General features: G+C 38.3%; 1 protein-coding gene across 7 annotated transcripts in view; it reads left to right on the forward strand.

Annotated features, from left to right (window-relative positions):
- Window positions 1-14,897, forward strand: part of nbeab (neurobeachin b) — a 200,757-nt gene that overhangs the window by 163,105 nt on the left and 22,755 nt on the right. For all 7 annotated transcript variants that reach the window (XM_005455018.4, XM_025898038.1, XM_019367747.2 and 4 more), the window contains 2 exons: window positions 12,290-12,430; window positions 13,477-13,596. In XM_005455018.4, the coding sequence (XP_005455075.1) occupies window positions 12,290-12,430; window positions 13,477-13,596 (261 nt within the window). The remainder of the gene's footprint in view (window positions 1-12,289; window positions 12,431-13,476; window positions 13,597-14,897) is intronic.

The raw sequence follows: 14,897 nt of genomic DNA on the forward strand, positions 1-14,897 counted from the left end.
TTGCGTGCTGCATTGTCTCAACACATAGTTTGTGCTGTGTGCTTTGGATATACCCTTAACATATCTCTTTGGTCTTGCATTAGAGAGGCTTTTACATGTTTTACTGCCACAAGTCTAACTCGATGAACTCAGCAAAGCAACTTTAAATCCATCATACAACCCAGCATGATCAGCTCATGTTAAATCATTCTCATAACATAAATTAGAAATAGTTTTTTGAAATGCATATACAGCATCACAATATGGAAAATGTATACAAAATCAATATATACTGTCAGTTAAATCCTGACTGTCCTTCAACAAATTTGTAGAACAGTCTGCATAACACAAGAGTAAAATCATGACAACTTTATCCTCGGGGGGCTAAATAATGGATCTCTGCACAGCCCGAGTCTTCATACACTCGACGCAAACTGTACGATTTCAAGGATAATTTTTTTCCTCTAAAGTCTGCCATGCAGCAGTTCAAGTTTCTGCTAGTAATATACTTTTATTTTCAAGGTCGATGAACTGATAAGAGAATTCATGAGCACAGTGCCGCAGTGAAAGATGTTCTAAATATGGCTTGTCCAAAAAAGATCAAGCTGAGCAATAGTAAGAACTCTGGTAACAGTGCCAAATCACAACAGCTATGATACAATGTCCTTAATGCCCTGCAACCCTGATAGATAAAGTTCAGCGTTATGTTTGCTCTGTCTTTGAATGAGGGGGGAAAAAGGCAGCAGAACTGTGGCCTGGTTTATAGGTTTACCCCCTCCCCTTTCTGTCTCTCTTTCTTTCGCTCTCGCTCTCTCGCCCATGCACACTCCAGCTCACTGACCTGAAAACAGTCGCATTCCTGTCTGAGCTCTCTCTCTCACTCACTTTATCGCTGCCTCATTCCCCTCAAAGCACCAACGCGCAGCACAAGAGCCTCATTTTGCCATCTCAGTTCTCAACAGTTTGTATCAATTTTCAGCATTTCAAAGCATCTGTTTTCTTGGTTTTGTGGTGAGAGAGACGGAGGACTTTGAAATAAAACTATGAAACAATCAGTCACAAGTTAAAGTATTGTTAATTTTTAAAAAAAGAAAGAAAGAAGGGTTCTACTCCTCTAGAGAACTAAACAGAAAACATTTTGGACAAACAGTTGTGTGTCTTCTCTTGTCGTTTTCTTTACCTGTGGGGTATCCAGGTGGGATGAAAAAGCCACAGAATGTGTATGCGTGTGTATAGAGATGTGTGTGTTGAGGTGAGTGATCAGGGCTGGGCCATGTGGAACCCTCCTGCCCCGGGGAGACAGTTATGTATTGTAATGTATTCCAGTGACATCCTCCCATGCTGTTTACAGGGCCGAGCTGCCTTCATTAGCATGAGTTCACAGCCTGTGTCTCCTGACAGTTGTCCTTGGAACCCCGGGGCTCTTACCTCCAAAAGTTCACATAAGCTGGTGTAGCAGAGAGGGACAGAGGCCCCCACTCTTCTCCTCTCTGTTTCATCTGCCCTTTTTTGTTCATTTATGGATCAGTGGTAGTAGCAGTAGTCTCTGGAGACATTCATTGTATATTAGGTGGTGACTTTCTTCTGCGTTTAGCCAGGGATTTGTACATGTATCAGGAAACTGAGGCTGGATATCATTTCAAATTGTTTTATACAGTACCCATGTTTAGTACCATTAAGAATACATTACTAGTTCTTGAGGAATTCAATCTTTTTCAGATTAATCTGAGTCAGATTTCTGGGTAAGTGTTTGGTAGGTGATGACGCATCAGTCCTGTTACTGGGTCCAAGTCTCTTAACGAGTTGGCTGAGACTCTTGTCTTTTTGTTCTATATTGCTGCATCCCTTGTTTACTGCATATGCATAAATCCTAAAAAAAACCTTGTCATTCTACTCCTTATTTAGCTTTTATTTTATCAGTACTGTTCATGTGTACATGTTCGTGTGTACATACCTTTAAGCTGAGCTCTTCAAACCTCACCATGTACACTACAGCCTCTGGGCTCATATTGCCCCAGCTATATTAACCAATATTTTAACCCTGAAGGAATGACTCGCTGTTGAGCCAAGTAAAATTTTTGTGTAGAGATTTAATTAAGGATTGTGACTTTTTTTAGTAGCAAATAATTCAAACTGGGCACCAACACAATTGTTACTAACCCAGTCGAGGATAAGTGATCTCAGATGATGTTTGCTCTAGCCTTGTATATTTTTTCTCACTATCAGTCAGTTTGATCTTCATTTACATCCAAAGTTATAGCAATGGGGGTATTATTATTATTATTTTTGTTTTAGAAATACCTCACACAGTGTATGTGTACATCTTTGTTGACTAACTCTCTACGTCAGTGCTAACTTCTATGGGCCCAGTCACCAAGGTTGAGGGACCAGTTAGCACACTTTGGCAACCGTGGATTATAAGAGAAAAAATGTGTATTTCCTGACCAGCTGGTGAGCGGATGCTGGCTGTCCCTAGGTGAAATTGGTCGCAAATAAGTTGCTGCAAAACCTTACTGTGTGTTGCTAGCAAATTGCTGTGGAAGATGCAGACCTGTCTGCAAATTCTCACCAATTACTCATCTTCCATGCAAACTGTGGACAACCTCAGAAATCTAGTGATCAAATCAGCGTCACAGAGTATGGTGCAGCACCGTATAACGTACCTCATTGTGAGCAGTTTCACCTAAAGCCTGTCAGCAACCACTCACCCAACCAGTCAGGGAATACACCCTTTTCTGGCAATGTCTGATTGCCAGGGGGTTGCCAACCAATCTCTAGACCTGAGGTGACTGAGGCCTAGCTTCATTCAGCCTTTGCTTTTCCACTGATAGCTGGATGCTATGCCTAATGGTGACACCTAGGAGAAGAAATATACTGGTGTTTTTACTGAAGGTGAAAGAAGACGGACAGTTTTTAAAGCTCACTGGTATCTCAGAATTTGTCTGCTTTTGGTAACTGGGAGATCTGGAAAATAGTACATTTAGTTACACTTTGGATAGGCTCCCAGTCTATCACATGAAATAAAGAAAAAAAAGCATTTCTTGCTAGTTTTTTATATTGTAGGAATTTAGATTGTCCCTGAACTTAGCATATTATACCCCACATTATGGGCTACGACAAAATGCTCTTTAAATAAAGGTTTTATTTTAACTTGTCTGTTTATTTTTGCCCTGTGGTTTAGTAAAATCAAGTCACCCCATGTAATATCACCTGTCACCTGAGAACTATCATGTCATTACTCTTAGGTTAATACAATATAATTGCAGTACAATTAGGCAACATTAAGGCTTCATAAATTGTTGTTAGATTAGTATTCATAACCTCATAGGGGTATTGCACAGTTTGTGAGGTTTTCTTTCTCACAGACGAGTCATACCTGAGACCTGTTTTCCAATTATATGCAACTGTCACTTGATGGACAGTATTGTCTCAACTGCTCAACGCTGATCTACTTAATGAGAACCTCCCAAACCTGTACACACCTACATTTCCTGCATTCAGTTTGCTTCAAAGTTCTGTTGAATGCTGTGTCGATTTGCCTCGAGGCCAGAGTTCTGCATATTTGGATGTCAGATACATTCTCATGCAATGAAGTGTTTCATTAGATTCTAATGATTATTTTTTGACAAAGTGACATGTAGATGACAGATGTATGGAAGCTATCTTCCTCATAGCTGTTAAATGATGTGATGGAAACGTATTTAATTGCATAAGAAAGCAAAGGAAGCAGATGTTGCTCAACATGCTTCTTCTTCACACAGAAAAATTTATTACGTGTATCTTTTGAAAAACATTTCGACAGACATAACAAAAATGTGACACAAGCGCAGTTTTTATTCAATTTAAATTAATATATTTCCATCTTAACAAATTCTAAAAAAAAAACCCCTCATGGTGCCCCTTGTAAACGTATCTTGAAAGAGCTATAATATATAGGAGGCTATTTTCTTCCTCTCTGAGCTGAGAATCTCTAACAGAAAAACTTTCAGTAACACAGACACAGCTTGGCTGCTACAAAGCACTCCCTCCACACTTTTCTCTCTATAATGGAGGCTTCTTCACTCACACTTCCACTCCAGTCAGGCTGTTTGGAGCACATCTGCTTTATCTTGAGCTGGAGCAACTTGATTGCATTAGACTGGAGCTGCATGCAGCCCTGCCTCTGACGAGGCAAGCAAAAACGACTGTGACTTCCCCTGACAGAGCACCACAGCAACATACTGTAATGTAATTTCTTTTGAAATATAAAATGCAATATGCGTCTCTTTGGGAGGTAGCTTAGATATGACCAAACAAATGGAGACACTCTCTGCACGCTCGCTCACCAATAGCCACGTTCATTTCCTACATCTTTGGAATGCAACACCACAAATGATCCTGATTGAATCTGAAGAAAAATCCAAGTTTGATCATACTTTGTTTAGCTGCATTTCCCTTGGTCAGGTGTTATAGAAGAAATGAAGTCAGATGGGAGAAAGTGTGGCGTTGTCTGAAGCTGTTGTTTTCATGGTCTTATATCTGTAATCAGTGTGATATGTAATGTAAGGAGAAGGTAAGAGGTTATTATTGTTTGTTGAACAGATGCAAACAAAGCCTGATTTGGGCTCATCAACAGATGGTGAGTATGACAGGAATAAGCGACCAGTGAAATCCTTTGTCTTTTCTTACATTACTGGAAACATTGTACATTATTTTGTACAGTTGTTTAAACAGAAAATCAACTTTTTATACTTTTTATATTTCCATACATTATTCATTGGCATATTTCATTCATTCTCCATATCCAGTTAGGTTAAACTTCGATTTTTGGGACATAGTTTCAGTTATACATTTTGTCCTTTTGTTTTTTAAGGTTTTAAGGAAATTATTTTTTACCACAGATCAACCACATAGTTCATTATTCGGATGTATTCCATGTTAGTGTTAAACCTAAACAATCATACCTAGACATCTTTCAATAGACTAGTAGCCTTCTTAATATTGGAACAGGACACCATGACACCAGGCACTGAGGTGTGTACTATAAGCCTGTAGCAACATGCCCATGGTAATGGGCATGGCCCGTTGGTGCTGTTGGCAAAAAAAGGCAGCGAGTGGGGCGGTAGCTGTTGTTCATATGCCAAAAATAGGTCATTTTAGCCCATGGCTAGGTGGTTGGTTGTCAATGTGATGCTATCATAATAAACCATGCTTACTTCAACTTTTAGGGATATAAATTACATGTTATTGTTGTGAGATAAAATGGATAGAATGATTTTTATAAGGCATTATAGATGTATAAATGCTAAAAACTGGTCATTTTAGCCCATTGCTAATTGCTGGTGGATACTTGGCTGCATGATATCTAATATAGATATGAATCTACAGGACCCAAAGATGTACCTGTATGCAAAGTTTGGTTGTTCAAATTCATTTGGTCTTCATTTGGTCACAGACAAAGAAACAAACACAGAGAGATTTTATGTATTATAGCAAAGATGTGGACATGTACAGAATTTGGGTTAAACTGGAAGTGTCCTTATTTTTTTATGCTTGAATTCCACTAGAACAACTGCATGGGAGCTTCATTGTGTCAGTCCTGCATGTTCTTGTAGCTGAGTGCATTATTTAGGCAAACACGTTATGGATGTAGTCTTTTTCAGGCTACACAGAGTCATTTCAGTACAATGTGTGGAGTTTAAGTCACCCTTCATTTTGTCACAAACTGGTTGCGCTCATAGCTTAAAATGAGAACTAATTAGACAAATGTTTCTTTCAATTAGTATACAGATTTACTCTGTTAATAATCATCTATTGTGGGGCGATCGTGGCTCAAGAGTTGGGAGTTCGCCTTGTAATCGGAAGGTTGCCGGTTCGAGCCCCGGCTCGGACAGTCTCGGTCGTTGTGTCCTTGGGCAAGACACTTCACCCGTTGCCTACTGGTGGTGGTCAGAGGGCCCGGTGGCGCCAGTGTCCGGCAGCCTCGCCTCTGTCAGTGCGCCCCAGGGTGGCTGTGGCTACAACGTAGCTTGCCATCACCAGTGTGTGAATGTGTGTGTGAATGGGTGGATGTCTGGATATGTAAAGCGCTTTGGGGTCCTTAGGGACTAGAAAGCGCTATATAAATGCAGGCCATTTACCATTTTTATTTACCATCTATTCTAATTGTAGCTGCAGTTGGATTTGGTACAACCAGACATGTGCTCATGATTTTTTTAAGATGGTGAATCATAATACTCTACAGTGTGGTGCTGACTTGGAGTAATAAAGTGAGTTCATTAAGCATGAATGCAAGATTTCAGTTTACAACCTCATCTTTACAAATAGGCGACCATTGCTTTTGTTTATATGCAGTCTACACATAGACTACTGTTCAACAACTATACTTTGAATTTATTTACCGAGTTTATTTACTTTTTTGCGTATTTGTCTTACGTGTTTCAGATCATCAACTGAATTTTAACACTGGATAACGATACCATTGGATAAATGCAAAATGCAGTTTTTAAAGATGATTCCCTTGTCCTTAAAAAGACCACCATACTGGCAATCAAACAGGATGGTGGTTGTGTGATGTTCTGCAGATGCATTGCTCTTTCAGAAGCTGGACGACTTGCTGTAACTGATGGAATGATGATGAATTCTGCTCTCAACTAGAAAATCCTGAAAAAGAATGCCTGGACATCCATTTATGTTCTGAAGCTCAACTGCACTTGAATTATGCAACAGGACAATGATGCAAAACAGAACAGTCCATCTCTAAATGGCTCAAAAAAGATCAAATATAAGATTCTGGAATGATCTTGTCAAAGTGTTAACTTATATCAGATTGAGATGCTTTGGCATTATCTTAAATGGGCCGTTTATGCTTAAAAATCCTCCAGTGTGACTGAATTGAAACAATTCTGGAAAGAAGAGTGGACTAAAATCCCTCCACAAGGATGTATCAGAATTTATGCCAGTTATAAATTAGTTAAAAGCTTGATTGCAGTTCTTGTTGCCAAAGTTGGCAAACCGTTTTTAGGTTTAGGGGGCAAGTACTTTTTTCACTTAGGGCCAGGTAGGTTTGGTTAGCCTTTGTCCCTTAATAAATGAAATCATCATTTACAAACTATATTTTGTTTGTTTCAGGTCAAGAAGGGGGCAAAAACTTTTTCATGACGGTGTATTTACATTAATGCAACTATATCATCATGTGAGACATGCCCAGTTTGGTATTTGTCAGCTTTATAGCCCATATTTTTGGTTTGAACTAGCTATATGAAACCCTGACTTACGCAGTTTTGAACAATCACCCTTTAACAAATGTGTGAAAAACCCTTTTCTTCAGCGACCTGGGTCTTGTGGCTTTCCCATGTAGTGTGTTTGTTTAATTATCCTCACGTTTTCTGGAAAGTGAAATAAAAAGCACTTCTGTACTACATTACAAATGACAGAAAATGCCTTATTCCATTTATGCTTACACAGCTAAACACCTTGGAAGCACAGTAGATTGTTTTTTTAATTTATGTAGAGCCACACAGAAGAATTAACAGGAAATACTTTGTCAGTTAAGGTGTGTTTGGATCTCTTCCCTGCAATTTGGTGCTCCAGTTTCTGTTAGTTTAGGTAGAAGTCTTGGTAGCTGTGAATCGCAGTACAGAGGCAGAGGCACTTTGAATGTACCCAAATTATAAATCTTAGAGTAGTTAACTGTTGTAATCTTTCATCAAAATATGTCACCCATTCTCTCATTTCAACACATTTTAGTTATTTTTCCAGCTTTCTCTTTGGTGCCATAATATTAAGCTGAGAAAGTAAGCCTTTTTTATAAACTCACCACTATTGCCAGTTTGGCATTCCTCTTTATTCTCATTAGTACCTTCAGCTGTCTTTTCTTCACTTTTCTCCCCCTGTCACATGTATTACCTGGATCTTTTATACAGCTCTAACCTGCATTAGTCACACTAGCAGCGCTTTTACAGAGTGTGAGACGTCTTGTGGCTTACACCCCAATCCAGCTGGGCCAAGACGTCACATGCAAGGCTATTATCACCCCATAAATCTACGCAGATCTCAATAAACTTCTCTTTCAGTCTATTCAATTGTGCTAACACTGATGTGGACTGCCATTAGATTTTAAGAAAGGACTGAAAAAAAGTAAAAGAGACTGCATTTAGTTTTGACTTAGAGCTTCAGGAATGTGCAGTGCACCACACGCAGATATGATGGTAATCTTCTCAGTGAGCAAGAGTTTCTCCCATATTGAGGTTTCATACTCGCTGCACCCAGCTAAAACAAAAACAGTGCAGTTTTTAATAACGTTAGAATAGACATAAGCCTAAAACTGCTTTTATTTTATTTCTTCTGACCTCTGAGCTGCAGCTTTCAGGTAGAAAAGCTGCCATTGATTACATTACCAGTCACCCTTCCCCCTGTGCAACTGATTCAGTGGTACTGAGTATATTAATATTGACTGCCAATATGCTTCTAAGGCTCTCATATTGGATGAGGTGATTGAAAAGGCAGAGAAAGCAATTTATTCACCACTAAATGTATGTTTAATGGGAGTAATTCTGTTGCCTTAAGAACACATAAAAATGAAACAGCTGCCAAAGGGCTAAAACCCAGTGATGGTGTCAGTTTAATATTGAAGTTATTGCTAAGGCTGTGGTTTAAAAAAAAAACCCCTCTAAGATTTGGCCTAACAGTGGAATAATTAGATAGATGTAAAATATATATAGCAGTGATTATTTATGGTGTCTAAATAATTAGGCAACAGTTTTTTTTAAAATGCAAAGCTTTGAAGTTTCAATCATTTCTGCTTGTTTTTTGTGCGCATATTATGGGGAGTATTAAATAATGAGCAAACTTTTCTGCTAAAAATACTAGCCATACTGAGGGTTTTTTAAGATCTTTTTTTTTCTCTGAAAAACCGATCTTCAGTTTCCTTCAGTTGATAATTTTAAGAGTGTATATTGTACACTTTTAAAACCATGGCTGTGGCTTACCTCAATGTCTAAGCCTCCAGTAATATAACACAGTGTTGGATTATTAGATTTCACTGTATTTTCCTGGTACTAAAAACAGCTATGTCCTAAAGTACAAAGGATTGTGACCCAGATGAAGATTTAAAGGGTGACCACCCCACACATGCACATAGCCCATAGAGGGCACATGCACAGAAATTGAGATTCAGTAGCTACTATTGTTATAGCAGTTTTTAACATCGGTCTTTATCATGTCCTACTAAAGTGCAGCCATACCTATATAAGCAAATTCTCAGATCAAGTGACCAACAAAAATAATATTGTGTTACAGTGATTTACAATACAAGAAAACTTCATTTTCTGTGCCACCCAAATGTAAGTACTAGCATCAGAGTGGCCACCCCAACAAATATTAGCTCCCCCACTGTGTTAAAGACAAGAGTAGCAGTTCAGAGTAAAGTGCTTGCCATGATGGGTGTGTTGGGTGTAAATAAGGTCAGCTAGGGTTAATCCACATGGATTAGCCACAGCGTTTTAGTAGGAGACACACATATCTCTTCCCTCCATCCTTAACGCACCATCCTGCTAACCCCTGCCAACATGCCCATTTAAATTTCAGACAGAAGACAGCGCAACAGTTACTTTAAAGGTTCAGGAGAATAACAGGCTCTGACAGACAATTGCCAGAGTAAAGCTCCATGTCTGTCCTGAACTTTCCAGCGCTTCCCACCCAGTATTACTACAAATGTCCCAACTGGTACCTTCTAAGATTCTGTAGCTTTCTCTACATTATTTCTGTCCAGTTATTCTTCAGGTATTGTTACATTTTATTTAGGCTTGTCTAATTTAGGTAAGAGCAGAGCAACTAATTGGCATGAGATGCTTGAGATGCTCTTATGAGGATAATTGAAGTAGAATTCATTACTCTAAAACTGTATCTCTAAAAAAAAATCCCATAAAAATTAAAAATATTTAGACCATACTGTTACCTTCACTATGTTGATATCATAGGTAAGCAAATCATCCATATCCCCATACAGGAATTAGTGTGCTTCACATGTTGTTTTTCCATGCACTGTAGTTTTTACAATCTGCAATGATGAGCCAAATAGTGAGGGCTACAAAGTTTACAAAGTACCTTTTAGGAACTCACAAAAATATGAATTTTCTATGCTTTTTTTCCAGAATTATACAGCCTTATTGTTTCCTTGCATGACCACCATAGATTTGCTTGTACATAAAAATGTAATTTAGATTGGAGACGACTCATGAGATGTGCTCCAATATTTAGAAATTATGCATAAAACAACACAAGACAAGTCTTGTTGCCCAGGGGTCAAGTGAAATATATTATACGAGTCAGTTTAGCACTCATGTTTCTTTTTTTTAATTCACAGAGAAGATAGAGTTCTGGGGTTTTTTTGTTTTGTTTTTGAGAAAAAATATGAGATCTGAGTTGATGCTGAGGAATAGGAATGGGAATGATGACTTTTGGATCACAAAAATTTGTGTTTTATGATTTTTGTGTCTGTCTCTGATATACTTACCCATAACCTTCTGTTATGTGAGATACCATAAGCCAAATTCAAAATGTTTTCTTAGACCTTATGGAGATTTTTTCAAAGGAACTGCCTTATAGTTAAGAGTTTTGCAGAAAATCCCAAAAGCTGTTATTTCCATTTTTTTAGCAGGCCAAGCAGGTGGCTACACGTCAGGCTAGTAAATGTGGTTGTGATGAGAATGTGGTAACAAGCAAAGAAACAAAGCAATATCAAATACTCATGCAGGAATACAGTAAAGAATAACATATAAATACAGAATGTTTATGTTAGAATAAAATGACGTAAAAAAATCATTTTCTTTACGAACATTCTTAAAATTCTGCAGCACAGTCCTCACGGAAACAAACACTCACTGAAGTTTCTGTATTTTTTTGTCTTAAATCCTAAACTAGCCCAGTTTTAAAACAGCAAGTACCATCAACTACAACATAGCCTTGCTTTAAATTTGAGTACTTCTAGTTATAACAGTATAGTTGTTATTATCATGAATACTGGTAGTACTGATTTTTTTTTCTTTTATTCAATTTTGAATAATAAGCTATTTGCAGCTAGTCTATTTTGACTGTTTTGAGCAAGAGGATAATGAATGACTAAGTTGTCTCACAGCATACTACATTCTGCAGAGACACTGAACCTGTACATTTGACCCTCAAGGATATACAGAGGTTCATTACTGAGATTTATACCACTATGACAGCTACATGTCCTACATTCTGGTCATTTCGACTCTATACTCTAGTTGTTATTGTATTCATAGAAAAACAGGATTTTATTTGGCTCTCTTTACTTTGATAGATTCATAGTTTGGATATCTTTTGTTTAAATAAAGCTTTCACATTGTCTTCTATTTGTGAGATAACCAAAAGGTCATTGTCAGAAACTGTTAAGAAGGAAGGTATCACCGAAGGACATGATGACACATTTATCTTTACATCCTGTGACATCCTACTTGTTCACAGTAGGAAAAATCAAACAAACAGAAAAACACCCACACACTTTTAAATTCAGTGCACTGGACAAATAATCCTCAACACACTTTAAGGTTACAGGGTCAATTAAAATTTTAAAAAGGAACAACTCTAAGCTTTGTTTGCCTTACAAAACATGAGACTTGCAGACGTTTAAGTACACCATTGTTCAATTCTGTTGTTTTCTTGGTTCTTAAAATTTGGGTAAATACAACCTCAGATCAAAAACAACACATGAAATATTACCCATTGTCATTCATTAACAAAAACTAAGCCAAAGTGCATAACTGCAGGAGAAAATATGAGAAACCAAGTAATCTAATCCCAAACATACAATCAAATTTACAACAGAATGGCAGGAAAAAAGTGAAATCAATCAAGCAGATGAACCTGATTGAAATGCTGTGGGACTTTAAGGGAGTCGTGCATGAACAAATGCCTGCAAACTTCAATTAACTTTATATCGTAAAGAAGAGTGGGCCAAAATTCCTCCACTGTGATACAAGAGACTTATAAAGCAACACAGAAAATTAATGGAGGGCACTGCATTTGGCTTTGTTTTTTGTTAAATAAAAAACGACACAATGTGATATATCATGTGTTTTTGTTAATCTCAGATTGTATTGAAATCATTTTAGAACCTGGTAAAGCCAGATTTGTTTTCCCTGATAGTGTAAAAACCTTACTTTTGAAAGACGGTATACCAACTTTTTCACATGACTGTACAAAGCATATGTAGTACATCTTTATAAAGGCATTTAAGTGGAAATGGAATACAAGAAAATTGATAATTGCCAGAACTAAGCCTGTTTTGTCCTCATTTCCTTTTCAGCCTATTGGTGCCCTGAACCCAAAGCGTGCAGCATTCTTCACTGAACGTTATGAGTCATGGGAAGATGACCAGACACCACCTTGTCATTACAACACCCACTACTCCACAGCTGCCACCACCCTGCACTGGCTTGTCAGAATTGTGAGTAAAATCTCTCCTGCAGCTACCCTCCCTCTTATTATTGTACTATGTGCAAAATCCCCGAATTAGTCAAGTATGTGAATAGGAATGAAGTCAAACCCAGACCTCAGACAGTTTTTCATTTTTTGTCTGCATTAGTTGATTGTCACTTGTCAGACTTGATGATGCTGTTTCTTTGAGGTCTGTTGGCTTCTGCACAGGAAGCAGCTCGACATCTCAATTTGATTGGGCCTGAGTTAGACCAATGGCGCTCAGAAAACACATTTCACAGGCCAGTAAACCAGCATATGTGAACTAAATAAAGAGTGGCTGGGTAATGATTTACAGAGGCTGCTGTGACAGGTTTATGTGTTTCAGGCAACCCAGTGAGCGCTGGAGACATGTCCATCAAGGTTACTGAGCACTGTCCTCATTTACTCTGGAAGAGGAGGAGGAAGAACATGTACTTCCAGTCTGTTCCCAACAAAAAAGGCTCTTCTAACCTCCACCACTTCTTTGAGTTGCTACACATGTGATTTTAAAGAATCTTACTAATTTGAAGGTGCTTTATGAGGAATTTGTACTGTATTTCTCCCCCTCCCCCATCATTAGTAGAAAGAGGCTGATGAACTGAGGGAGCTCCCTTGACAGCAGTTAGATTGACCTCACTGGGTTTGTTCTCACAATCTCTTTCTTCCTCTGGTGAGTGATCCATCCGCTCCAACCGGCAGTGGTTGCCATCTCAGTCTAAGAAAACCAAATTTGAGCCAATTATCATTATGGCTTACTGTACTCAGGAAGAGCACTAATTAATTTTCCCTCAGGCTTGGATACAATGAAAGAATGATCTCTGCTACAGAAAAAATAACAATGAATAATACAGAAAATTCAGGCTATTCCTGTGCATTTAAAATTTAATCCTCAAGGTTGAAAAAATATTTTAAATTCTCAGATTTTGACAGGTGCAATCAAATTGGATGTCAAGAGGGTGACAAAATAATAATCAGGACTTTAAATCTGGGTGGAGATATTTGACTTTTGTGATGAATACATTTCTTTCCTTATAGGAGCCCTTCACCACGTTCTTCCTCAGTGCCAACAACAACAAATTTGATCACCCTGACCGCACATTTTCAGGCATTTCCCGATCCTGGAGAAACTGTCAGAGGGACACCTCAGATGTAAAGGTGAGAATCACAACAAAGGATATACTAAAACATCCGTATCTTTAAATAAGTAGAATTAATATACATTTGATTCCTTGCTAGTTTCCTTTTTGAAGCTTGTGTTGTGGACTTGTGGGTCTTTGAAAGGCAATTCTTACAGCAAAGATGGTTGAAAAGAATTTATTGCACAAGTCAATGCAAAATTATAGTAATATAGCATACATGTATATATTTTGCAAAATACCAAACCAAGCCTCTTTTTTCATATGCTCTCCTCCTTTCTGTGCCTCAAAACCACTGCAAAAATATATACCATCAATTATAAATGCCTCTTCCAAACAGTGAATCTCAAAGAGCCGTAGTGCACGGGAATACCCTATGCACATTTGATTTATCTCATGCAGAGAGCAAACTATCTCAGAGGTAGAACAATCCTGCATTTGAACAAAGTCTGCATCTGAGAGAAAAACAAAACCATCTCTCTGCAAATCCACAGAGCAGTCATCGAAAACGCTGAACCCTGCTGATTTGTCTCCGTTTTGCCCACTGCATAACACGCAGCAGGGATACACACTGACCTCAAAGTGTCATATATTTCCAGCACACCCTGCATCGGGTAGTGTTGCCGCAGGCAATTAATAAAGCATTAATGACAAAAGCTATTTAAAATGTAGTCTTTTATGTACAGACAGAGCTTTTACTTGCCAGAATCTGGGGGAGAGCAGCTAGCAATCTATGTGAGGCAGAGGTAGAAAGCTGCAAACCAGTGAACAACTGAATAGTCAAACGCCACCCTGTTAACAAATACAGTCTACTTTCAACTACTTGTATGTCTGCATGCATTTCTTTTTACACACATAGCATTGCCAGTGATCTATTAGGAGAGCTGCTGGTCGTGCATGACACTACAGGATTGCTACCAGTATTTCATAATGCATTAGTAGAAGGAAAATATTGTGCAAGAGCTTGTATGAATTAGTCATAGTGCAACATGGTAAACTATCAGGAAATCTAACATTATTATTTTGTGTGATCTTTTAAAAAATGATTTACCTTCATAGGCCTTCCAAACTATTGAAATTGTCTTTTTAAATGCGTAATGTTGGTCCGCATACCTGTGTTAACAACTTTGCTGTTAGGATAGGCTGTCTGTCTGGCAGGCACAGAAACAGGTCTCCATCCATGCCAGACAGACACAAAAATGCCATTCCCGGACCCAGCAGAGAGTACAGGGTTAAGGTCATTTCAGCCCAGTGCACCAAGCAGGCCCACTGAGCCTCTAATTTAAAGGGAGCTTGTTTTTTACCAGGGTCTCTCCTTCA

The sequence above is a fragment of the Oreochromis niloticus genome, linkage group LG14, assembly GCF_001858045.2.
Source record: "Oreochromis niloticus isolate F11D_XX linkage group LG14, O_niloticus_UMD_NMBU, whole genome shotgun sequence".
Taxonomy (NCBI): Eukaryota; Metazoa; Chordata; class Actinopteri; order Cichliformes; family Cichlidae; genus Oreochromis; species Oreochromis niloticus.